Source organism: Canis aureus, chromosome 9 (genome assembly GCF_053574225.1).
Source record: "Canis aureus isolate CA01 chromosome 9, VMU_Caureus_v.1.0, whole genome shotgun sequence".
Lineage (NCBI taxonomy): Eukaryota > Metazoa > Chordata > Mammalia > Carnivora > Canidae > Canis > Canis aureus.
The window spans coordinates 34,124,058-34,150,409 of record NC_135619.1 but is presented as its reverse complement, the minus strand read 5'-3'; the positions used below and the strand labels follow the sequence as shown (position 1 = coordinate 34,150,409).

The window sequence follows — 26,352 nt, the reverse complement described above, 5'->3', positions numbered from 1 at the left end:
CATATTCCTACTAGCAGTGTATTAGAATTCCAATTTCTCCACATCCTCAGAAAAACTTGCTATCATCTTTTTTAACATAGCTATCCTAGGGGTTGTGAGGTAGTATTTGCTCACACACTAATTTGAAATTCTGTGAAGGCTAATAGTGTTGAGCATCTTTTCATGTGTTTCTTGACTGTGTGTATAGTTACTTTGGAGAAATGTGCATTCAAATCCTTTGTCCATTGAATTATTGCTCATAGGTTGTTGGTCTTTTTATTGAGTTGTTAGAGTTCTTTATATATTCTAGATACTAGTCCTTTATCAGATGCATGAGTTCCAAATATTTTCTTCCATTCTGTGGGTTACATTTTCCCTTTTTTGATAGTGTCCTTTTAGCACAAAATTTTAAATTTTGGTGAAGTGTAATTTATCTTTTTTTTCCTTTGTTACTTCTATTTAGGGTGTCATATCTAAAAAATCTAATTGGCTGGTCCAAGGAAATGAAGATTTATGCCTATGTTTTTTTCTAAGAGTTTTATAATTTTTGTTCTTACATTTAGGACTTTGATCTATTTTGAATTTTTTTGTATATGATGTGAGATAGTGATCCAACTTCTTTATTTTTTTTACATTTAAGGATAGTTGACATATGATGTTATATTAGTTTCAGGTGTATAAAATAGTAAATTGACAATTCTATTCAATATACAGAGCTCACCATAATAAGTGTAGTCACATTTGTCACCATATGCTATTAGAGTATTACTGACCATATTCCCTATGCTATACTTTTTGTCCCTGTGACTTATTTATTTTATAATTGGTAGTTTATACCTCTTAATAACCTTCACCTATTTCATCAACCCCTCACCCCCAAGTTCTTTTTTTGCCACCTACAAGAGGATGTCCACTTATCATAGTATCATTTGTTGAAAAGACTCTTTACCCCATTTAATTGTCTTGGCAATCTCGCTGAAAATCAACTGCATATAAATATAGGGATTTCTTTCTGGTAGAGAAATAAGCTTGTATTATATCTTTGCCTACATTCTCTCCTATTTGTTGAGTTCTCTATATTGGGAACCCTAATTATTCTTATGCAGGATCATCTTTGTCTTCTCTAAAAGCTTTCATCTTTGTCTCTTATAGGGTATTCATTTATGTGTCTTTATTCATGTCAGTAATTAATTTTCAGCAGTGTCTATTTTACACATGACTCTTTTGAATAAATTCCGTAATAGTGATTGTTCTTAATTAATTTCCTTAGATCTATAACTCCTTTTTCAATTTTATTATTCTATTATCTTCGTTTTTTAAATTGTATTGAACTGGGGCGCCTGGGTAGGCTCAGTCAGTTAAGCATTTGCCTTCTGCTCAGGTGTGATCCCAGGGTCCTGGGATCTAGCTCCACGTATGGCTCACTGCTCAGCAGGGAGTCTGCTTCTCCTGCTCACTCTGCCACTTCCCCTTGTTTGTGCTCTCTCTCTCTCTCAAATAAATAGATAAAATCTTTAAAAAGAAGTAAAAAAAAATTGTATTGAACTCATGCTTTTAATAAGTTGCTTTGTAGCATAAAACATCTGTGAGAATTTTCTTCTGTTCTATGAGCTTTATTTTCTTACTCAGCTACATTCTTTGTCTTTGTGTCTTCTATATGGTATATAATTTCTGTCTTAGTTTAGTTTTGTTTCCCTGTTGTATGTTTGCATGGCTGCCATATCGTTTCTCTGTTCCACCCATGCCTGATATTATTGGGGTGACTTCTTTGTGTTCCCATTACTGTGGAAGCTCATTTGTTTTTCTGACTCTGCTACAATTTGGGGTTTAAGGTGACTGATATTATCCTTTCTTCTTTAAGGGACTATGAATGTTGGGACAGTGTTCATCTGTGGTAGAATGCACTCTTAATTAGTATCCCTCTTTTTAGTGCATGCTAGTTCTTTTGAGGTATTATTTAAGATCCTCTGCCAGGGACATGTGACATTAGGTGTATGTCTACCCATCCCTTGTGTGGTAATTTGGGCTGTGGACACCTTTTTCAACTCCGATTAGAGCCCCTGATTATTCCCTTCCATCTCAGAAAGTCAGCTCAGTGTCCATTTTTCTCTCCAAAAGTTGTTTCATTTTTCCTCAGTCAGGGGAGAAGAAAGGTAGGGGCCTTAACTGAATTTGCTTCCTCTGACATTTGGGGGATTTAGTGAGACATCTCAGGATTGCACTGACTCCACAGTCCTACGTCTAGAAGTTAGGAGTGGAATAAGAACACGTTTCTTGTGTATCTTTCCACCTTAATCAAGAATATCCTCTGAAGTTTAAATCTCAAATATACAATCTTCAGCAAGTGCATTTAAAGAAATTCACCTTTTTCTAGTTACCATTGCCAAATGCCTAAGGTTAGTTTACCTGTTATCCTTGGCAAATGACTATATAGTTCTATAGCACTGAAGTATTCAATCTCTGTATCTCACGCATCTGCTTCTCTGTACTGCTACTGCCCTAAAAATGGGAGAATTTGTAAAAAATTCCTTGTTTTTTGAAGGAAAGCAATTCTCAGGTTGGGTCCAAGGTAAAAATGGGTCCTTACTAGGTTAGAAACATAGATATCATTACAATTCCTGGCTGTGAATGCTCATAGTTTTACTGTTGAAATATTTTGTGCTAATAAATTTTGTGGAATATGTACCTCCTATTTTAGTTTATTACTTCTTCTTCTCTAATTTTACTTATAACCATCCCTGCCAACAACCTACATTTCACTGTTAAGCTGTTTATATAATGGGGATTGTAAAGCTTCCTGGTGTTACCTCTGGGCATTTGGCTGAAAGGCATTGCCTCCATTTAACAAGTAAATATAGAAGAAATCCAGAGATTTTTTTACTACTTGGCACCAAAAGTACTGATGCCTCAGTAATAGTGCTCATAAGAAAATATAATTTTTAGGGTAAAAATTTAATTAGAAATTGTCTTTGGAAAAAAAAAAAAAAGAAATTGTCTTTGGAGGGAAGCCTGGGTGGCTCAGCGGTTGGGCCCGTCTTCGCTTCAGGTCGTGATCCTGGAATCCGGCATCGAGTCCCACATCGGGCTCCCTGCATGGAGCCTGCTTCTCCCTCTGCCTATGTCTCTGCATCTGTCTCTCACTCTGTGTCTTTCATGAATAAATAAATAAAATCTTTAAAAAAATGAATTCTTTGGATAATATGATATTAATGTTTACAAATGCTTTTTTTAAAAAAAAGATTATTTATTTATTCATGAGACAGAGAGAGAGAGGCAGAGACATAGGAGAAGCAGGCTCCATGCAGGGAGCCCGATGTGGGACTCGATCCTGGGTCTCCAGGATCAGGCCCTGGGCTGAAGGCGGCACTAAACCGCTGAGCCACCCGGGCTGCCCCCTACAAGTGCTTTCATTATTTTTTTTTAAAGATTTTATTTATTTATTTATTTATTTATTTTATTTATTTATTCATGAAAGACACATAGAGAGGCAGAGACACAGGCAGAGGGAGAAGCAGGCGCTAAACCGCTGAGCCACCCAGGGATTCCCCCTACAAATGCTTTTAAAAAAAAGCGTAAGATTCACACTAAAAATACATCTCATTGAAAGTGTCTCCATTGAATCCTTCCATTTTAAAAAGTACCTCACTTAGTATCTTTGTTTTCATTTGCTAAATACAAAGCCATTCTTTAATGTTGTCTCCATCTATGCTGACACAGTTTGAGACCCAATGGATAACTCTGACCAGGAAATATCAGTGGGCAGTGGACAATGCAGTTACAGGGAAAAATATATTGCAGGACCTTGCCAATGGGGTGGGAAACTTACAAGAATATCAGCAGACTGATAAAGAGCCCAAGGGCCAGTCATGTTTCTTGATTTCTGTAGTTTGGTATTTATAGACATTCAATAATTATCTTTAAAAACCACATTGGCATGGGATGCCTGGGTATTCAGTGGTTGGGCATCTGCCTTCAGATCAGGGGGTAATCCCGGGGTCCTGGATCTGGGGACTGCTTCTCCCTCTGCCTATATCTCTTCCTCTCTCCCCGTCTTTCTCATGGATAAATAAAATCTTAAAAAAAAAAAACAACCCACATAGGCACGAATACTTATATATACTAAAGGTATATATAGGGCAGCCCCAGTGGCACAGCGGTTTAACGCCGCCCAGCCCAGGGTATGATGCTGGAGACCCTGAATCGAGTCCCATGTCAGGCTCTCTGCGTGGAGCCTGCTTCTCCCTCTGCCTGTCTTTGCCTCTCTCTCTCTCTCTGTCTCTATGAATAAATAAATAAAATCTTAAAAAAATTATATATATATATACACACACACACACACACACACACACACTAAATGTATATATACTTCTAATGCTAAAGGTGCTGAGGAGGCCAAGTAATTTCCATATTTCTTTCTTTGATGTTTAGAACAGAGCTATGCCTGGAGCAGATATCCAATAAATACTAATTAATAATTATAATGACTGAGCTACTGTATTAGTATAGAATAACTTCAGGGGCTTCCCTCCTGGTTTGTCCGATCCTAAGCTTTTTAATACTTGTATATATGTCACAAGTCAGCATTAGAAACTCTCTGAAGAAAATCATAAGTTATTAATTTGATACATGCTTTAAAACTTACCGTTGGCATCATGAAATAATTCTTCAAGTGTGGGAGGGAAAGCCTATTTTTTTTAAACCCATTTTTTAATCTTAAAACAGTCAAAGCAGGGCAGCCTGGGTGGCTCAGCGGTTTAGCGTCTCCTTCGGCCCGGGGCCTGATCCTGGAGACCCGGGATCGAGTCCCACGTGGGGCTCCCTGCATGGAGCCTGCTTCTCCCTCTGCCTGTGCCTCTGCCTCTCTGCCTCTCTATCTCTGTGTCTCTCATGAATAAATAAATAAAATAATACTAATAAAAAAAACAAAAACAATCAAAGCAGATGTCACCGGTTACGAGTCCAGCTGATCAATAACGTTTCACAATTTGTACAAACACAGGGGAAAGGAGCTTACTTAGCACATCACTCAAACGATCAGTACCAAATTTCCACAGAGCTCAAATGGGTTTTTAATGAAAAAGTCTAGAAAACTAACTTTTCTTCTTTTGTGAATCATTTTTTCTCCAGGGCCAAAGTTTTGGCCATCACAAATAGCATCCTCCTGGATACAGGGACTCACACGAGGGCCACTTGGTGGGACACCTCTCCCTTAGAGCGGTGAGAGGGTTCTCGTGGGTGGCAGGTGCGCTGGACAATTTCTAAGTAACGAACGCTAGAGTTTCGTGTCATATTATTCTCTTGCCCTAAAAGCATAGACTTGGTTTCCTTACCCACGGTCTTTTCCGCTCGGGGCCACCTGTTTGGTCATCTTTCACTAAACGAGCTTTTTCCTCGCCTAGGAGGAGAGGGCTGAGCGTGCGCCCTGGGCGTGCATCTCCACGACAGGGTTCCGGCCCCTGACACCTGCCTGCTTTCGGATTCCGAGGACGCTGCAGCAACCCGAGGGGTCCAACCCCTCCGCCCCGCTGGCGGGGAAGGGCCCGGCGCGCGTGGTTTCACCCCACCCTGCAGCGGCCCTCCCGGAGCTCGCGAGGCCGCCCCCCGCCCCCGCCCCTCCCGTGGGGCCGCCCCCTCCCCCGCGCCCGGCCGAGGCCCGGCGAGGGGGCGGGGCAGCGCCGTGACGCGCGGAGGCTCCGGCCAATGGGAACGCCCCGCGGCGCCGGCCGAGCCGCCAGCCTATAAAAAGGGAGGCACTGCCGCGCTCTCCAGCCTTCCGCCGTCCCCGGCTGGGCGGGTGTCCCTGGCCGGTCGCCTACTTTCCCCAGGTGATCGTGGTCACAGCCTGTTGCCTGCAGCCGCCCGGGCAATTTTGTTGCAGCTCCTGAAGCGTCCCAGTCCCTCCGGAGGGGCAGCGGCAGGTCCATGGAGAAAGGTCCGGTGCGGGCGCCGGCGAAGCCGCGGGGCGCCAGGTGCAGTAATGGGTTCCCCGAGGGGGAGCCGCCGCGACCCGGGCCGAGCGGGCCGGCAGACAAGCCGCCGCGGCCGGAGGCCAAGAGCGCGCAGCCGGCGGACGGCTGGAAGGGCGAGCGGCCCCGCAGCGAGGAGGATAACGAGCTGAACCTCCCCAACCTGGCGGCCGCCTACTCGTCGATCCTGCGCTCGCTGGGCGAGGACCCCCAGCGGCAGGGACTGCTCAAGACGCCCTGGAGGGCGGCTACGGCCATGCAGTTCTTCACCAAGGGCTACCAGGAGACCATCTCAGGTCGGTGCTCCCGCCGCCGCGCGGGCGCGGGCCGCTCCGGCGTGCGGGGCACTGGGTAGGTGGCCGCGGGGGGCGCGCCCCGGCTCCGGGAAGTTTCCGGAGTTGCCTCGCTCTTGGCGCAGCTCGGGGCGCTGTGGCCTCCCGAACCCCGCCTTCGGCCCTGGCCCCGCGGTCCGGCCCAGGCGAGGGTCCCGCGCGGGACGCGTTTCGGGCCTCTCCCCCCGGGGGCCCCGGGCCTGCGCGCAGCCCTCCCCTGAGCCCCGGGTCGCCGGGACCACGGGCACGGAGCCACCTGCCGGGTGGGAGGCCGGAGCCCCTTCCGCCTGAGCTGGAAGCGTGTGCCAAACCCAGACTTGCCACTGGCGCTTGTGGATGAGAGGGCTTCCTAGGGTCGGTCTTTTTCTTGAGGCCTCATTTTTCGGTAGGTGTGTGTGTGTGTGAGTGTGTGTGTGTGAGTGTGTGTGTGAGTGTGTGTGTGTGTGTGTGAGTGTGTGTGTGAAGCTTTGGCTCCGTCTGCTCGGAGCGCTGGGGGTGATTCTTTGTAGCAAACTCGGGAGACCCGCACACTCACACTGACCTTCCAGGACACCCGGGTCTTTGGAAAGTTGTCATTCTCTTTTGTCCACTTCAGGTGAACTCCAGCTCGGGACTTTCCCAGGACTTGGCGCTGCTCTAGGCATGGACTTGCCCAGAGTTGGAGGCGTGAGGTTCCTCTGGGTAGTTTGCGGTCTCAAGTCCCCGCCCCCCTTCTAAAAGCCCAGAAGCCCTAAAGTGACTCGCTGGGAGTCGGGGAGGTTCGCTGGGCTCGAATCGGGGTTGGCCCGATGCTATCCGTGCCCGAGGCGGGTCAGACGTTCACGCAGAAGCCTGGAGAGCTGTAGGGACGGGGGAGGGAGGATAGGAAATGAAGACTTCGCTGCCTGCTGCGTGAACGGTGCTGGTCTTTACAAACCAGAGAGGAAAAAAAAAAAAAAAAAAAAAGGCAAGCCTCTGACTTCTGCAACTGGGACCGAGGACGTAGTTTTCTCGCTTAAGTCTTCTGTGCCTCTTGGTGACATTTATTTATTTGGCCTAAGAAGCCTCTACCTTCATCATTTCTCAAGGGATAGCAGTGCTGCTTTGAGAGGTAACAGTTATTTTCTTGTTATTTTCTTGAGGGAGTATGCGGCGACTCCCCCAATAGATCCTGGGAAGAACAAAGTTGCTTTTGCCCAGTCTTCCACACCCGAAAGGAAGGGTGGGAAATCAGTGAGAGAGGGGTGGGGCCCCAAAAGGAAACGATACTACATACTGACGCCGAGAAATGGACCTTTAGTTCAGTGTCCAAAGTTCACTTTTTTAACCTCCCGATGGTAAAAAAATTCAGAGACCGAAAAGCAGAATTTCAAAATGCAAAGACTAAAGAGTAAGCTGTCTTCATTCATTTGGTGAATATTCTATCATTTGGTCATATTCCACGATGTAATGAAGAAACCTCTTTTAGGGCTTTACTCATCCTGCCTCTTGTGGACACTGAAAACAGCCTCCTTTGTAACATTGGTCAGACTTTGGAAATTTTGCCAAATCACAGAAGAGAGGGATTTCTGACTCCCAGACAGGTCACAAAATTACCTAAAGTGGCTCACGAAGTTTAAGTAAGCAAATTGTGAGCGGGAGTTTGTCTCATGAGCTATAGGACTAATGAATACGAAGAACACTTCAGTCTACCTTAGAAACAGTTTTGGTAAAATGTTAATTTATTACTTAAAAAGTCCCTGGACCAGAGACAGAAAGCAGATTTAGGGGTTGCCAGGGCCTGGGGAGGAGGACAGAATGGAGGAGAGTGGCTGCTTATTTGGTTTCCTTTTGGAGTGATGAAAATGTTCTGAAACTAGAGGGTGGTGGTGATGGTTGCACAACATTGTGAATGTACTAAATGTCACTGAATTGTACACTTCAAAATGGTTAAAATTTGAATTTTTTTAATGATGACTTTTATGTATATTTTGCCACAGTATAAAAGACCACAGACCATTTAAGAATTATTACTAGCTGTTAATTGAATACTTTTTATGCCTTAATTGCTTTATGTGGATGGTCTTGGTTAACCCTTATTTTGAGATAAACACTGTTTTTTTTAATCCCCATGACAAGGAAACTGAGGCAGAGAGGTTGACAGCTTCAAGTGATAGGATTGGTGTTTGAATTCAGACAGCCTGAGAGCAGAACTCTTACCTACTTTCTTATGTTGCTATTTTGATATGTCAGTGTATCTTATCTCTAAGTATTTCAAACTATGAGCTATGACCTAACAGTTGGGTTACCAGCATTAAAAAAAAAAAGAAGAAGATGGAGTAGAATGGAGAAGATCAGTTTATGACATGCAATAAGGGTACAAGTTATGAGCTTCTGTGTAGGTTTTTATGTATGGCTTTTTGTGTGTACTGGCTCCAGATGTAAATATTTTATTTAGCTGTAGATTGTCATCAAAAGTTTGAAAACCTCTATCTAGGGACTCACACTTAAGGACTTAATACCTATGAATTAGAAGTACATAGTTAGGAGAAGATAAGGAGGATGGTACTGAGTTTAAAGGAATTAACCTCAAATGGTGGTGGTCTACACCTTGGGCCAGTTGAGTGGGAGAAAGAAGGAAGGATATTTTAAATCTGTAGAAAATATGGCAGAGAGTAATAAAACAATCCTTCACAATCCCTAATTTTTATTTCTTTAGATAGCGTAAGTCAGTGACCACTATAAATTGTTTTGGAAAGAAACAAACTTCTTTGAAACTCTCTCTTTTCTATGCTTATAACCAAGATACTCTGTATCTTTCATGTCTCAGTATATTAATTCCTGGTTAATGGTGTTAACTATTCAGGGTTGTGAAATGGAAAATAAGTTTGTGCTTTATATTACCCAAATAATTTTTTGTTAATTCTTCCTGAGTGGAATGATGCTAACTTCTGGTATTCTGGGGAATTTGTCGTTTCTCACTTTACTGCCTCTTCTCTCCATGACCCTTGTCTAGTAGTGTACTTTCCAGTGTGTACCTTACCATGGGTACATCTGTGATCACCACTGATGGGGCTATGTCAGGGTTGTGCAAGTCTCCTGGTTACTGTTCACCACTGGGCTGGGAGGGAATCCTGAAAGAGACACTACCCCCTCTCCCAGGAACTGGCTCTCCTTTGAATCTGGCATCACATCATGATCTTTGGAGCAGCTCATCTTTCTCTGTTGCTGTCCCATTTCCATTTAAGCACACCCTACATCTCTATAGATTCTAAGTTGTACCTTGATGGGGTCTTGTCTTGTCTTTTCTTTTCTTTTCTTTTCTTTTTTCTTTCTTTCTCTCTTTCTTTCTCTCTTTCTTTCTCTCTTTCTCTCTTTCTCTCTTTCTTTCTTTCTTTCTTGACTGATTGATTTTAGAGAGGAGGGTGAAGAGGGACAGCGGGAGGAGAGAAGCAGACTCCCACTGAATGTGGAGCCCAACACAGTATGAGATCTCACGATCCTGAAATCATGACCTGAGCCAAATCAAGAATCAGACACTTAACTCTCTGAGCCACCAGGCACCCCAATGAGGTCTCCTTTCTAAATAAAGCATCTTTCCTATATTTCCAATATTTTATTCAGAACCTTAATTAAATTGGAAGGTCTACTGGACCCTGAGGTTCTTGGTCTTTTTGTCCCTGTGTCTGACCCTTCCCATTCCCCGTCTCCTCCTGGGTATAAATGGGAATAACCTCTTCATTACCATTATCTATCAAAGGTTAAGTGCATATACCTTGTTTCATTAATTGTCCTCTTTATGAGTTTATGGGAACACACAGAGTCCTGACTTTTCTGTCATATCTCTAGTTAAAGTAGGTTTTAGCTTGTCTTATCCAGGATGCATAAAGAATTTTCATAAATCAAGCTGACAATATCCCACATTTTAGGAAATATGTGAGCATGTATATAATGCAGCATGAGGAGATGGTACCACATGGACTTCTTTTTTTTTTTTTTTCCAAGATTTTATTTATTTATTTATGAGAGAGGCAGAGACATAGGCAGAGGGAGGAGCAGGCTCCCTGTGGGGAACCACGATCCTGGGACTCCGGGATCATGCCCTGAGCCAAAGGCAGATGCTCAACCACTGAGCCAACTAGGGGTCCCAGTGATGGACTTCTTGACTGTCTTCTCACAACAGTTGAGGAGTCTTGTCCCTGCCTCAATCATTTTCATTGCAAGATGATATCTATCATTTAAAGATAACACAAAATACCACACCTGGGTGGCTCAGTTGGTTAAGACTCCAACCCTTGGTTTTTGGCTCAGGTCATGAGATCACCTGTGTGGGGCTCTGCACTGGGCGTGGAGCCTGCTTAAGATTCTCTCCCTCTGCAACCTACCCACCCCTCCATGCAGGCACTGTCTCAGTCAATCAATCAATCAATCAATCAATCAATCACAAGGTTATTAGATACTTTGTTATACAGAAGTGAGTCTTAGCCACTTCATACTGAAAGGCGCTAGCACTCACAAAAGGTTTTTTTTTTCCCTCTTTGAATCACAAATCTTTGTGATTTGCCAAATGAATACTTTTGTAGAACTTAGTTCTGTTTATTGTTAGAAAGAGTACTATGAATAAAGAAGAAAAAATAATGAGGCTGTTGAAGTATATGACTGGAATCTGGGAATAGTCAAAGCTGATTAAAGTTGTTAAGAAATCATGAGAATGGAGGAGAAAACTTGTCCTAATGGTTTCTCTTATTTTTTAAATGATTTTTAAAAGATTTATTTATTTGAGAGAGTGTGAATGGGGAAGGGGCAGAGGGAGAGAATCTCAAGCAGACTCCCTACTGAATGTGGAGCCCATCTTGGGGCTCCATCTCAGGATGCTTGAGATCAAGCATCAGTTACTTAACCTGAGTGGAAACCAAGAGTCAGACACTTAACCAACTGAGGCACCCAGGCATCCTCTAATGTTTTTTTTTAAACTATATTATCTATAAACAGTTTTCCTGGCCTGGGAGGAAAAAAATTACTACACATAACTTTGAAATACCAAACAAAGCCATCAAGGGTACCAAGTATCATCAGGCTGGTACTTGTTTTAGTTTCATTGTGCTGATATAAAGTATTCAAACTGGGCTGTTTAAGCAACAGATATCTATTGTCTCACAGGTCAAGAGGCTAGAAGTCTAAAATCAAGCTATGGGTAGAACCATTCTCCCTCAGAAAATTGTAGTGGGGAGATCTTTTTTGCCTCTTCCCTGTATCTGGTGGTAGCTGTCAATCCTCAGTATTCATTTGCTTGCATTATTCAGATCTCTGCCTTTATTGGTGTCCAAGTTTTCTTTTCTTTTCTCTTTTCTTTTCTTTTTTCTTTTCTTTTCTTTTCTTTTCTTTTCTTTTCTTTTCTTTTCTTTTCTTTCCTTTCCTTTCCTTTCCTTTCCTTTCCTTTCCTTTCCTTTCCTTTCCTTTCCTTTCCTTTCCTTTTCTTTTCTTCTTTCTTTCTTTCTTTCTTTCTTTCTTTCTTTCTTTCTTTCTCTTTCTTTTTTCTTCCTTTCTTTCCTTTCTTTCCTTTCTTTTTCCATGAGAGACACTCAGAAAGGCAGAGACATAGGCAGAGGGAGAAGCAGGCTCCCCGTGGGAGCCTAATGCAGGACTCTATCCCAAGACCCCAGGATCATGACCGAGCTGAAGGCAGACGCTCAACCACTGAGCCACCCAGGTGCCCCCAAATTTTCCTCTTTTAAGAACACCAGTCACATAGGACTGAGTCTACTGTACTTACACTATGCCTCATCTTACTTTAGCAATTACTCATTTTCCAAATAAGTCATATTCTGAAGTATTTGGATTTTGGGCTTCTACATGTCTTTTTGAAGAGGGAACACAAGTCAACCTATACCTATACCGGTGCTCAATGCTATCATTCTTAAGACTGATTGGAAACTTTACAGTTTTATTTAACAAATTTATTGAGTGCCAGGCTCTGCACTGAATGTTGGGAACACAGGATGAGTAAAACCAGATATGGTTTCTGCCCTTATGGAATTTAGTCTTTTGGATAAAGACAGATAATCATCAGAATCACATGAGTGAGTGTGTGATTACAGTTTGAGAAAGGTAAGGATAAAAAGGACACAGCTCAATGAGAGCACTTAGCAAAGGAATTTATCTGTGCTGGGAGATAGGAGCGTGGTGGATGCCTGAGCTGACATCTGAATAGCAACAGACATTACTGATGACTTACTAGGTGCTGAACAGTAATCTATGCTCTTTACATATATTGCCTCCATTGCCTCACAATAGCCCTAGTTGGTGTTATTCCCATTTTATAGATAAGAAAACTGAGGCACAGAGAGGACCTGCCTAGGATCATATCTTGAAAATAGCAATGTTGGGAGGATGATAGAGCATGAGAGACATTCTGTTTGATTTTAATCATAATACTGTACTGATTTATTTAAATTCCCTCTTTTTTTCTTTTTTGTATTTTCTCTGCTGTTTTCTTTGTTCAGCTCTTGAAACTCTTCTATGACTGGGTATTCTCCCACTGACTCATTTGCCGTATATACCTATAATTTGAGTCCAGTATTAGGTTGAGTCAGGCTGCAATAATAAAACTTGCCACGAGAGGGCAACTATTTAATCTTTGATGAATCTTAGATTATGAATCCTGGATTATATGAACCATTCCTAATTCCAGTTTATATAAATGAATATATTCCCTATGGTTCTACATTCTCTATTGAGTCTATGGCAATTAGAGTTTGGGATAATTTGGGTTGTGTTAATCAAAGATTGTCTAAACTGAGGTAAATTTGTTATACTCAAGGTTGAGAGGACATTTACTCACTGGAATTTTGTCCGATTATAAGCCTCAATTGCACTTCTTTAGGCCCTTTTAGAAAAGAGGGACTGTTTGTACTTGTTCTTGAATCCCTAGCAAACTTCCCAGCACTTGTTTGAATTAATTTCATAAAGACAAAGACTGATCCCTTCTTAACTCTTATCTTCTACCACAACGTCCTGTGCATAGGTGCTTAATAAATGCTACTTGTTTTATACACTAAAGAAAAATTCAGAGGACTTGTCTTTATGAAAAAAACCATACGTTATTCCAGCTGGATCTCCTGAATACTTTTAGGTCAGAGGTCATCCTTTAGACATGTTTGTAGTGTCAAAGAGTCCTGCACCTGCAGAAACTCACCTGTTTGGTGAGATAGCTCCTATAGTCAGTCAACATATTATTTCAAGGTATCAGTTGAAGTGACTGGCCTGTTTCCCTGGCACATAAAAAATTATCATGGGAAGAATCCCTAGATTCAGTTTTTAAACTATCATAGAAGTGTTCACATGTACAGAGAATTAGAATAGTATGATAAGCTGCTATGTGCCTATTAACTACCTTCAACTGTTAACATAAACATAGGTCTCTCTTGTTTCATTCCCTTCGCCTCACGTTCCCTCACTGAATTATTTTAAAGCTATCCCAGATATTCGTTTCATTGATAAATACTTCACTATATCTAAAATATGAAGACCTAAAAATATTATGCTTGAAATTAATAATTCCTTACTTCCAAATATCTAATCAGTATTTACATTTCTCTGGTTTTCCTACAGGTGTCTCTTTGCAAATTGGTTTCTTTGAATAAGGATTCAAACAAGATTCATACATTATATTTGATTAATATCCTTTCTATGAATGGTTTCTATTCATTTGTTACAGTTTGCTATTCCTTTTTATCCCCTAATAATTTGTTGAGGAAACAGGGTCATTTTTCCTATAGAATTTCCCACATTCTAGGTTTTGCTTGTTAATTTCTCTTGATTTATGTTAAAATGTTCCCTTAGATTTAGAGGTGTGCCTACCTGTTCCCACCCAGAAAATAACTCTTAGATTTAGCAAGAATAATTCATAGGTGGTGACATGTGCTTCTGTCAGGAAGCAGCTAAATATCTAGCTGTCTATCTTTTTGTGACATTAAAGTTGATTAGCTTTAGGTGTTATCAGCCCAATTTATCCATTACAAAGTTCCTCACCAGTCTTTTACCTACTGCTTTTAATAGCCATTGGTGATTGCCTAGATCTAGTAATTATAAGTTGCAAAGTAATAATGTTTGGTTCCTTACTTCCTTTTTTAAAAAGATTTTATTTATTTATTCATGAGAGACACAGAGAGAGAGGCAGGGACAGAGGCAGAGGGAGAAGCAGGCTGAAGGCAGGGAGCCTGATGCGGGACTCAATCCGAGATCCCAGGATCATGCCCTGAGCCAAAGGCAGATGCTCAACTGCTGAGCCACCCAGGTGTCCCAATTCCTTTTGATTTTATTTACTGGTGTTCTATTCAGAAGGTGTAGAATAATGCCTTAGGCTATCTTTCCAACTATTTGGTGGGTTTTAAATTATTTAAAATAAAGCTTAAAAATACAGGAGTGTTAATTTCTTTAATTCTGCAGTGGAGATCTATCTTACTGTGACTTAATCTAGAAGCCATAAAAGAACATAATTTACATTAAAGACTGAATTTTCATATGTGAAATTCCAACAGAAATGAAGTCAAATGACAAAATGGGAAGAAATATTTACAACTCCTATAAGAGATGACAGTTTAATCATACTAATGTAAAAAGAGATGCTAGAAATTAATGTGAAAGGCCAAAAACACAATTGAAAAATTGGGAAGACCTGTAAGCAGACAGTTTACGGGGCAGGAGATACAAATGACTTTTAAACACTTGGAAAGATGTTTGGCTTCACCCTTAATAAGAGAAATGCACATAGACCACCTAAAATACTTTTTTACCTTGTTAGATTGGCCAGAAATTTGATATTACATTATGTTATTGAAGTGATAGGGAAACAAATATTATGCTGAAAGAGTATCCTTATGAGGGATAATTTAGCACACCTCTCTTATACAAGGTTATATATGCTACTTGAAAATCCTGCCTCTGGGAATTTCTCTTAGATAGATACTTGGACACACGAAATATATATGCTCAAGGTTAGTCACTGTAGCCTTGAATGTGGAAGTAACCTCAATGTCTAGGCCCTTAGAATAGCTAAATTACTCAGAGGAGTTATATTTTGTAGGAAAAATGGGGTAGAGGGGACAATAAAATGTTTATGTTGGTATTAAGAGTTACAGTGCTTACATGTTAATCAGGAATATGAACTGGGCAGATAGCAGATAAATGTAGAGGCAAGACTTTTTACTGTTTTCAGTTTTTAATTTTTGAGGTATGTGCATGTATTCTCAAATAAATAAATTTAAAATATTGTGGCAAAGTTGTTTCAAATTTAGGAGTAAAAGAAATACAACTTTTCCTAAGGGCTAGCTAATAAGAAAAATCTGGTAACTGAAAAAACATTTACCCTGAAATTAGAGAAAAATAGTTAGATATATATATTTGTGAGCTTGATTTTCATTGTGATTTTTTTAAAGGTTTTATTTATTTATTCATGAGAGATACAGAGACAGAGGCAGAGACATAGGCAAAGGGAGAAGCAGGCTCCCTGTGGGGAGCCCATCATGGGACTCAATCCCAGGACCCCAGGATTACGACCTGAGCCAAAGGCAGACACTCAACCACTGAGTCACCCAGGCATCCCCATTGTGATCTTTACTGCATGTAGAAAGAGTCTACATTTGAATGTGACCTTCTCTTTTAACAATCTGTATAATTACTGGCATGTCTCTAAACTTAATTGTCATTTTTTCCCTTTTTGTGATGGGTGGTGTGGTAATACCTGCTTTGCTTGGGCTCTTCTAAGAATTAAGATGATATATAAAAAGCATATGATACTTAATCTGGTCCTTCTTTATGGTGAGGAGGAACTGTGAGATTGGATTCATTGAGAAGTGTTTTAAGACTATGGAATACTTTGGAGTCCTAAGGCACCAGGTAAAAAGTCCAGTTACTCTGAGACTGTCATGCTGTGAGGAAGCTCTGCCACATGGAAAGGACACATGTGGATGTTCTGGCTGATGGCTCCACCTAAGGCCCCACACAACAGCTAGCATTGAACAATAGACATGTGAGGAGATTCCCCCAGCTGACTAGCTAACTCTACGGACACCTCAAGTATTGAGGCGTAGAAGCCAGTTGACTTCTCTGTGCCCTACCTGGATTCCTGACCCACAGAATCCGGGGACATAACAAAGTAGTTGTATACCACTAAATTCTGGGGTATCTTGTTATGGACTTAAAACAACTGGAACAAATTTTTATTTTTATTTTATTTTTTTTATTTTTTATTTTTAAAGATTTTATTTATTTATTCATGATAGTCACACAGAGAGAGACAGAGAGGCAGAGACACAGGCAGAGGGAGAAGCAGGCTCCACGCACTCGATCCCGGGTCTCCAGGATCGTGCCCCGGGCCAAAGGCAGGCGCCAAACCGCTGCGCCACCCAGGGATCCCTGGAACAAATTTTTAGATGAGGGTGGTTAGATTTGCATTTGTACAGAGGAAAAGGGAGTGACTTAAATAGGCCAAGGGAGGGCAGCCCCCCTGGTGGCCCAGCGGTTTAGTGCAGCCTTCAGCCCAGGGCGTGATCCTGGAGACCCAGGATTGAGTCCCATGTCGGGCTCCCTGCATGGAGCCTGCTTCTTCCTCTTCCTGTGTCTCTGCCTCTCTCTCTGTGTGTCTCTCATGAATAAATAAAATCTTAAAAAAAATAGGCCAAGGGATGGCATAATGGTTTAAGGCCAGAGATTTTAAATTTGTGAATTAACAATATAAAGCTGACAGTTGAAGCTGGGAAAGTGCCAGAGCTCCTCAAAGGAGTGAGAGAAGGAGATGAGTGGCCTAAAACTTTAGAAGATATCTGCATTTAGATAGTGAGAAGAGTGAGAAAAAAGCCAGCAAAGACAGTCCTAAAAGGAAGTATGAGAGGCAGGAGATCCAAGAGTGTCAGTGTTGGCAGAAGGAAGAAGTCAAACTAATTATTTGCAAATGACGGGATACTCTGTGGAAAACCCAAAAGACTCCACCAAAAAATTGCTAGAACTAATACATGAATTCAGCAAAGTTGCAGGATATAAAGTCAGTGTGCAGAAATATGTTGCATTTCTATACACCAATAACAAAGCAGAAAAAGAAAGCAAGGAATTGATCCCATTTGCAATTGTACTAAAAAGAATAACATACCTAAGAATAAACCTAATTAAAAAGGTAAAAGATCTATATTCTGAAAGCTATAAAACATGAAAGAAAATGAAGAAGACACTAAGAAATGGAATAGCATTCCATGCTCATGGAATGGAAGAATGAACATTGTTTAAGTGTCTATACTACCCAAAGCAATCTACACATTTAATGCAATCCCTATCAAAAATACTACTGGCATTTTTCACAGAGCTTGAACAAACAACCCTAGAATTTGTATGGATGAATTAAAGACCCCAAATAGCCAAAACAATTCTGAAAAAGAAAAACAAAACTGGAGGCATCATGATTCCATATTTCAAGTTATATTACAAAACTGTAGTTATCACAACAGTATGGTACTGGCCCAGAAATGGACACATAGCTCAATAGAATAGATTACTCAGAAATGGACCCATATCTATATGGTTAACTAATCTTTGACAAAGCAGGAAAGAATATCCAATGGAAAAAAGACAGTCTCTTCAACAAATGCTGTTGGGAAAACTATAGCAGCATGCAGAAGAATGAAACTGAACCACTTTCTTACACCATACACAGAAATAAATTCAAAACTGATGAAAGACCTAAATCTGAGACAGGAAACCATTAAAGTCCTAGAGAAGAACACAGGCAGAAACCTCTTGGACCTAAGCTGTAGCAACTTCTTACTAGACACGTCACTGGAGGCAAGGGAAATCAAAGCAAAAATGAACTATTTGGGCTTCATCAAGATAAAAACCTTCTGCACAGCAAAGGAAACAACAAAACTAAAAGGCTACAGAATGGGAGAAGATATTTGCAAATGACATATCTAATAAAGGGTTAGTGTCTAAAATCTATAAAGAATTTATCAAACTGAACACTGAAAAAACAACCCAGTTAAGAAATGGGCAGAAGACATGAATAGACTTTTCCAAAGAAGACATCCGGATGGCTAACAAACACATGAAAAAATGCTCAACATCTCTCATCATCAGGAAATATAAATCAAAGCCACAATGAGATACTACCTGTCAGAATGGCTAAAAATAACAATACAAGCAACAACATGTTGGTGAGGATGCTGAGAAAGGGGAACCCTTTTGCACTGTTTGTGAGAATGCAAACTAGTACAGCTATTTTGGAGAATAGTTTGGAAGTCCCTCAAAAAAAATAGAACTACTCTACAATCCAGCAATTGTACTACTAGGTATTTACCTAAAGGGTGCAAAAATACAGATTCAAAGGGGTTCATGCACCCCAATGTTTATAGCAGCATTATCAACAATAGCCAAACTATGGAGAGAGCCCAAATGTCCATTGACTGAAGAATGGATAAGGAAGATGTGTATTTATATACACAATGGAATATTACTTAGCCATCAAAAAAGAAACCTTGCCATTTACAATGATGTGGATGGAACTGGAGTGTATTATGCTAGTGAAACAAGTCAGAGAAAGACAGATATCACATGATCTCACTCATGTGGAATTTAGGGAAAAAAACATGAATATGTGGAAAGTGGGAAAAGAAAAAAAAGGAGAAAGGGAAACAAGTCACAAGAGACCCTTAATGATAGAAAACAAACTGAGGGTTAATGGAGGGAGGTGGGGAGGATGGGTTAGATGGGCATTTGGTATTAAAGAGGGCATTTGTTGTGATGAGCATTGGATGTTGTATGTAAGTGATGGATCACTGAATTCTCCTCCAGAAACCAGTATTGCACTGTATGTTAACTAAAATTTAAATTAAAAAGATAATAAGGATACTTTCTAAAAAGAGACAGACATACAGACAAGGAACAAAAGGAAGAAGTCATGAGGCTTGTAGACTAACTACATGAGCCAGATTGCCTAACTTCAAATCTTGTTACTTATCAATAGTGCCTCAATTGCCTCATCTGTAAAATGGGCTTGTAATAGTACTTATCCATCTAATAGGGTTATTGTGAGGATGGAATGAGTATGCACAAACTACTAAGAGAAATGCCTGCCATCTAGGAAATTCTATATTTTGTACATTAGCCATGAGTACTGAGATTTGATTTGAAGGAGATATTAGTTTCAGAAGCCATATTCTAGGACTTTAGGGAGTAATTTGATAAATTACAGAAAGCAAGAAAATTTTTGAGGTTTCTTTTCCTGACTGGCAGGAGCAAGTGAGTTTCCCCTTGGAAAGGCATCGAGATACTGGGTGCTGGATGTAGGTAAATGAAAGCCTTAGGTGTCAGAGAAGAGCATGGGATTCAAAACTCTGGGAAGATGGGCCAGGTTGTGTATGTATGATTTCATATGATATTCCTGTCAACTTAGAGATCATACCCATTCTAAAGAGGTGGAAACTGAAGAGACTCAGGTTAAGTCACTTGCCAGAGGTCACAAAGTAGAAACCAGGTGTTTGTGACTACAACACTCATGTTCTAATTGACATTATGCCCTCTCAGTTTTTAAGTGCCTATGTTACAATTTCATATGATGATCCATTTAATATGTGAGGATCATAATATGTAGGAATTCTGCTTTTCTTCCTGAACTCTAGCAAAGAGAAAGCCAAGTAGATTTAGTAATGAGGCATTTTTTTACTATCCCGACTGAAAGATACTTCATGAAGTTTTTGATCTGGGGAGTTCATAAATAATTGCAAAAATTTTAGCTAAATTGCAGTCAATTCTAAGGTGGATTAATAACAGACTTTTCCCCATTTAATCCTTTGTGTGATATCTGAAGATCAAAATTTTATAAATTTTGTTTAAAACACATTTTAATTGTGTTGTGGTCATTTTATATTTTATAAATGTCTTTTAATGGTTCTATTTGGAAACTTTCCTGTTTTATTTATTTTTTATTTTTAAAAGATTTTATTTATTTATTCATGAGAGACAGAGAGACAGAGACAGAGAGAGAGACAGGCAGAGGGAGAAGCAGGCTTCATGCAGGGAGCCTGACGTGGGACTCAATCTGGGGTCTCCAGGATCACGCCTTGATCTGAAGGTGGCGTTAAACCGCTGAGCCACCTGGGCTGCCCTCCTATTTTAAATACTAGTTTTTAGGGCTGTACCTTTTATTAAATGCAGTTATAAATGCTTAATATTTTAAAGTAATTTTATCTATAATTGCAATGGTATATAAGTTTCAGAGATACAAACTTTAACTCCTTTTTGAACAATTAGGCAAATATAATACAACATAATTATGTTCCATCTGTTAATCTATCAAAATTGTGTTCCCTACTGTATACTTGTTACTGTGTCAAAATGGATACCCTTGCATGTTGTATATATTTTTTTGAGTTGATTCTTTTAAAAAAATATTTGACAGAGAGAGCACAAGTAGGGAGAACTGTAGAGGGGGAGGGAGAAGCAGGCTCTCCACTGAGCAGGGAGCCCGATGCAGGGCTCAATCCCAAGACCCCAGGATCATGACCTGAGCTGAAGGCAGAAACTTAGACAGCTGAGCCACCCTAGGTACCCCGAGTTGTTTGATTCTTATTGTAAAATATACATAACATTAAACTTACCACTTTAACAATTTTTAAGTGTATAGTTCAGTGGCATTGAGTTCATTCACATTGTTGTGCAACCATCACCACTATTCATCTCTTGAACTTTCTCATTCTCTCAAACTGAAACTCTGCTTATTAACCAGTTTACTCCCTATTGACCTTCCCTCCCAGCCCTTGGTAACCACTACTTTCTTTATGCATTTAGCTATTCTAGGTATCTCATATGAGTGGAATCATAGCATATTTGTCTTTTGTGTCTGGATTATTTCACTTAGCATAATGTCTTTAAGTTTCATCCATGTTAAGAACATTTTAAAGTTAGAAAAGATCCATTTGGTCCTTGTTTTAAACCAGTAATTCATTCTGTAGAATGTTGAATGTTCTTAAATTTATAAATGTTGCAGCGCCTGGGTGATGCAGTTGGTTAAGTGTCTGACTCTTGGTTTCGGCTCAGGTCTTGATCTCAGGGTCATGAGATCAAGCCCTGTGTCAGGCTTTATGCTCAGGGCAGTGTCTTAAGACTCTTTCCCTCTCCCTACCGCTTACTCTCTTTCTCTCTCTCTTTCAGATAAATAAATAAATCTTAAAAATTACAAGTGTCATATTTTTATTTCCTTATTTTAGGAAATCCTTAGAATTGAAGATATATTAAAAGTCCGTATTTTTATATATCCAGTATCAGCTCTATGAATGACCCTGTACTGTTAAAGGGAAAGCAAAAATGATTGGTCTGGTATTGGCCTTGAAGGAACCTGTGGTCTGTCCTAGCAGGGACCAGACACTAAGTTCCTGTGGAGAGGAGCATATGGAGTTTTGTGTGGTCAGAAGGAAGGCAGATGCTTCTGGTAGAGAGACTTGATAACTATGGAGGAGGTAGCTTTTGAGCTGAACCTAGAAGGAAATTCATTTTGAGGATTTAAAAAATATTTTTTAAATTTTCTATTTTTAAAAATAATCTCTACATACAACTCAGAGCTTGAACTCTCAACCCTGAGATCAAGAGACATGCTTCATTGACTTAGCCAGCCAGGCATCCCAAGTTTTTTTTTTTTTTTTGTCACTTCAATAGAAAGTGTCCATGTGAGTTTAGAGAAGACTATGGTCTAAATGTTCTGGATTAAAAAGAATACAGTAATATTCATAGTTGTTGGTACCATAGAGTTAAAATTAAATGAAACTTTCAAAGCAATTTGTCATTTTTTAAAGGTTAGCATGGAAGGCATTAGGGTTGGCTCCTTTCCCTGATGTTTTAAAAGTCCAATTTGGCCAGACGGTCCTTCTTGAACTTTACCTGAATGTATGTTGCTAGATGATGTATTTGGTCTAGTTGGTCGTATTTATAATCTGGTTGTTCATTTTATCTGTGATTCTTCCTTCTGATTAATCTCCTTGGTTACCTGTGCTCCAAGTCCTGACTCTAGTATCTCTAGACTCTGTCTCTCTTCTCTTCTCTTATCTGCTCTGACTCTTCATCATCATCTCTCACCAGAAATACAGTGACTTCTTAACTGGTTGTCTTGCTGCCTAGCTTGTCCCATTCCAGTCTATTACTGCTGTGATACTATTAAAATTGAATAGGTTTCTTCCTTCTGAAAATACTTGACTGAGTTTTTCATGATTTCCCTCACCGTGGTTGTGATATTTTGTTGTATTGCATTCTTTTCCCTGCATTTTCTTTTCCTTCTGTTCCATCACTGTCCCCTCATGAGGGGCAGTGGAGTATTTTCATTTTAGTGCACAGTCTATCTTGAAAAACCACTCTACCTCATTCTCTCTTCTTCCTGAGGCTCATTTTTCTGAAATATTTGGTCATTATTGTATCTCTTCGCTTCTTCTAATTTTTTTCACTACCCTTTTTTAAAAAAGATTTTATTTATTTATTCATGACAGAGAGAGAGAGAGAGAGAAAGGCAGAGGGAGAAGCAGGCTCCATGCAGGGAGCCCAACGTGGGACTTGATCCCAGGTCTCCAGGATCACTCCCTGGGCTGAAGGTGGCGCTAAACCGCTGAGCACCGCCCCCCCCCCCCCCCCCCCCCCCCCCCCGCCCGGGCTGCCCCTTCACTACCTTTTTTTGATTTTGGTTGCTAATCATGAGAATCCCCACCCACTACCCATTTATCAACAGCTATTGCTTCTCTAGAGTTCTGTGAACAAGAAACCAGTTTTATTTTTTTTTAAATTTTTTATTGGTGTTCAATTTACTAACATACAGAATAACCCCCAGTGCCTGTCACCCATTCACTCCCACCCCCCGCCCTCCTCCCCTTCTACCACCCCTAGTTCATTTCCCAGAGTTAGCAGTCTTTACGTTCTGTCTCCCTAAGAAACCAGTTTTAGATGAGGAAGTTGGCTGTCCTGACTTCTGCATTGAATTTTGAGTCCAGTTGGTTCAAATACTGTTTCAGTGAAGAGCTTTGCCAAGAACATACAGCTCTTGCTATGAGGTATATTTTATGTACACAGATGAGTGTTTATTTTTATAAGTAGGAATCAGAACCCATTTCAACAGAGACCACTGACAAATGCCCAAACAAGGAAACTCTCACTAAGGTAGCTTAAAATGCAATTATATCTATTGTATGGTAAGCTGTTCATGAGCAGCAATGAAGGTGTTAGGTGCTGGAATTCAACTGAGAGTGAGGACTCTGCCAAAGTGCTAACTGATTACCCCTTCAAAATATGTTAATTTCTGCTAAGAAATTAACAGAGGTTAATGCACACGCAATCATAGAGGTGTGCCACTGATCACCATCATACATAATTTCGGTGTGTCAACAATCTCATCCTGCTAAAACGGGAAGAAAAACTAGTCTGGATTAGTCACAGCATCCCTACTATTTTATGACCCTAGACAAGTCCTTTTCAAGGCTTTCTGGATCTGGTCTACAGGAGGGGCAGTTGGGCTAGGAGTGGGACTGTCACACCTAGGTTTCTGGCACATTTGTCAGATTTGTTTCATCACTCTGGTAACTTTCAGCAGCTGACAGGTGAGGTCTATCAAGGACCTCAGGCTTCTTTCATTACTAGTGGTGCTGTTTTCCTTTGAAACAGTCAACGACACAGATAGTTTCTATGGTAACACATGTCTCTTTTTTTTCTTCTGATGCAGATTTTTGAAAAGGTTCTTCATCTATATGCTCTTTAGAGCCTATGGTCTTCTTTTCTTTTTAAGATTTTATTTATTTATTCATGAGAGACACACACACAGAGAGAGAGAGAGAGAGAGAGAGAGGCAGAGACACAGGCAGAGGAAGAAGCAGGCTCCATGCAGGGAGCCTGATGTGGAACTTGATTCCAGGACTCTGGGATCACGCCCTGAGCCAAAGGCAGGTGCTCAATCACTGAGCCACCCAGGCTTCCCAGCCTGTGGTCTTCTAACCTATAGCTCCTTTGATTAGACAAAGCCTTAATTTAAAGACTTTTTCCTCAGGACTATTGTAGACACTTGTAGAAAAATAAACAGTAGCTAGTCATATTAGAACTTGAGGTTTAGTCTGTTAATAAGATTTCCTATAAATTAGAAGTGAAATTGTTGGATTGCTCGGTAGCATAGTAATAACAGTAATAGTAATAACATAGTAATAACAGATTTAATAACAAATCCAGTAATAATAACTGCTTCTCCCTCTGCCTGTGTCTCTGCCTCTCTCTGTGTGTCTCTCATGAATAGATAAAATCTTTTAATAAAATAAAATAAATTCTTTTAAAGATTTTATTTATTTATTTTTAGAGAGAGAATGCACTTGTGCAAGTGGAGAAAGGGCAGAGGGTGGGAGAGGGAATTTCACATAGACTCCTAGTTGAGCATGGAACCCAACACGGGGCTGGATCTCTCTACCCTGAGATCATGACCTGAGCTGAAACCAAATGTTGGATGCTTAACCGATGCCTAACCAGTGCCACCAAGGCACCCATGACATTTTATTTTACTTTTAATTTTTTTATATAAAATTTTCAAACTCAAAAATAGATAAAATTGTATATGGACAGCTAACATACTTACTACCTAGATTCAAAATTAATGTTTTGCTATATTGGCATGGTCTACTTTACTGAGAACAAATCAGAGACATGTATTTAGAGGTGAAATGTCACCCTAGAAAGCGTTTTTCTTCTTAACTACTTATACTATCCTTAGTAAAATTAACTATTAATTTCTTCCTATCATTTAATACCTAATCTACGTTCATAATAGTACAATTTATACCTAATTCTATACCTCCAGTTGTCCCAAATGTCTTTTACTCATGATTTGTTTAAACCAGGACCCCCTCAAGATCTATACATTTGCATTTGATTGTTAGGTTTTAATCTAGAAAATTTCTTGCTACCTCCACCCTCCACCCTGTGACACTGATTTATCAGTGATTGTGAATTGTCCTATAAGATACTTCACCTTTGGGATTTGTGATTGTTTTCTTCTTGTTTTCATTTAACTTGTTTCTCTACCTCTTGTATTCCTGGAACTGGAAGTTAGGTTCTAAGGAGTTGATTAAATTCAGGGAAAACATTTTTACCAAGAGTACTGTTTTCTTTATACTGTATCACATCAGGAGACATAAAATATTTGGATCTTGAAGATTTAAAGACTGTAGTTTGTTTGAAAAGTGTTTCTTTACTGGTTTCCTAGGATAAACTTCTATAGAGATGTTCCATTTTTTTTTAAGCCATTTTATTAGTTTGAAGGTTTAATGGGATTCTCCTTTCCCCTGAAACTGTTCCAGTTTCATTTCAAAAAGGTCAAAGTAGCATTAAATTACTGAATTTTCCCTCATATAAACCAAATAAATAGTTGGTAAAACAGTCTTTTGCAAACAGTGTGCACCAGTTCTGGTAGCCTCTGGGGATCAGGCCACTCTTTATGTCTGCTCTCTTGGGCTGGTAGATGGCTTCTTTCCTCCAACCTCCAACCTCAACTACTTTTATTTTAAAACATCAAATTTGTTCTCTTTGTTTCCTTTGCTGTCATTGCCTTTAAGCTTGTCACCTCATGGCTATGAACTCCAACAACTCCTGATTCTGGTTTGTTGCCTCTGGGCTTTCTCTCTTGAGCCCATTGCTCTGCCAGGTTCAGATTTGTGATGGCTAGTAATTAGGCTCTCCTGTGGATGTCAGAAGACAAGGATCAAAATCCAGCTCTCATACTAATGGGTGTGTTCTTTTTTAGCAGGCACTTAATGTTTTCAAATAGAACATCAGTTTGCTCATCTGTAAATTGGGGATAATAACTGTCGCAGAGTAGAGAAGGGCTTGGAAGAAGTTGTGAGCAAAATGTAAAATTTAATTAGAAAAATGCTCTAAAATAGAAGGGCATTTGGTTTCTGTCCAATGCATAGATCACTCAGGCAGTCCACATTACTTTTTTGTTGTTCCCTGTATTTCTGTATTTTATTTCCTATAGTATTTCTCTTCCTTATCTTGTCTAGAAAAACCCTTCCTTCCTTTCTTTCCATCCATTCTTAAGGCCTGGATCAAATCTTCCTTTCTTT

General features: G+C 40.1%; 1 protein-coding gene across 2 annotated transcripts in view; it reads left to right on the top strand.

The window, feature by feature from the left end:
- The first annotated feature begins 5,752 nt into the window (after positions 1–5,752).
- Positions 5,753–26,352, top strand: part of GCH1 (GTP cyclohydrolase 1) — a 53,061-nt gene continuing 32,461 nt past the window's right edge. For both annotated transcript variants that reach the window (XM_077909358.1, XM_077909359.1), the window contains exon 1: positions 5,753–6,241. In XM_077909358.1, the coding sequence (XP_077765484.1) occupies positions 5,902–6,241 (340 nt within the window). In that variant the 5' untranslated portion in view covers positions 5,753–5,901. The remainder of the gene's footprint in view (positions 6,242–26,352) is intronic.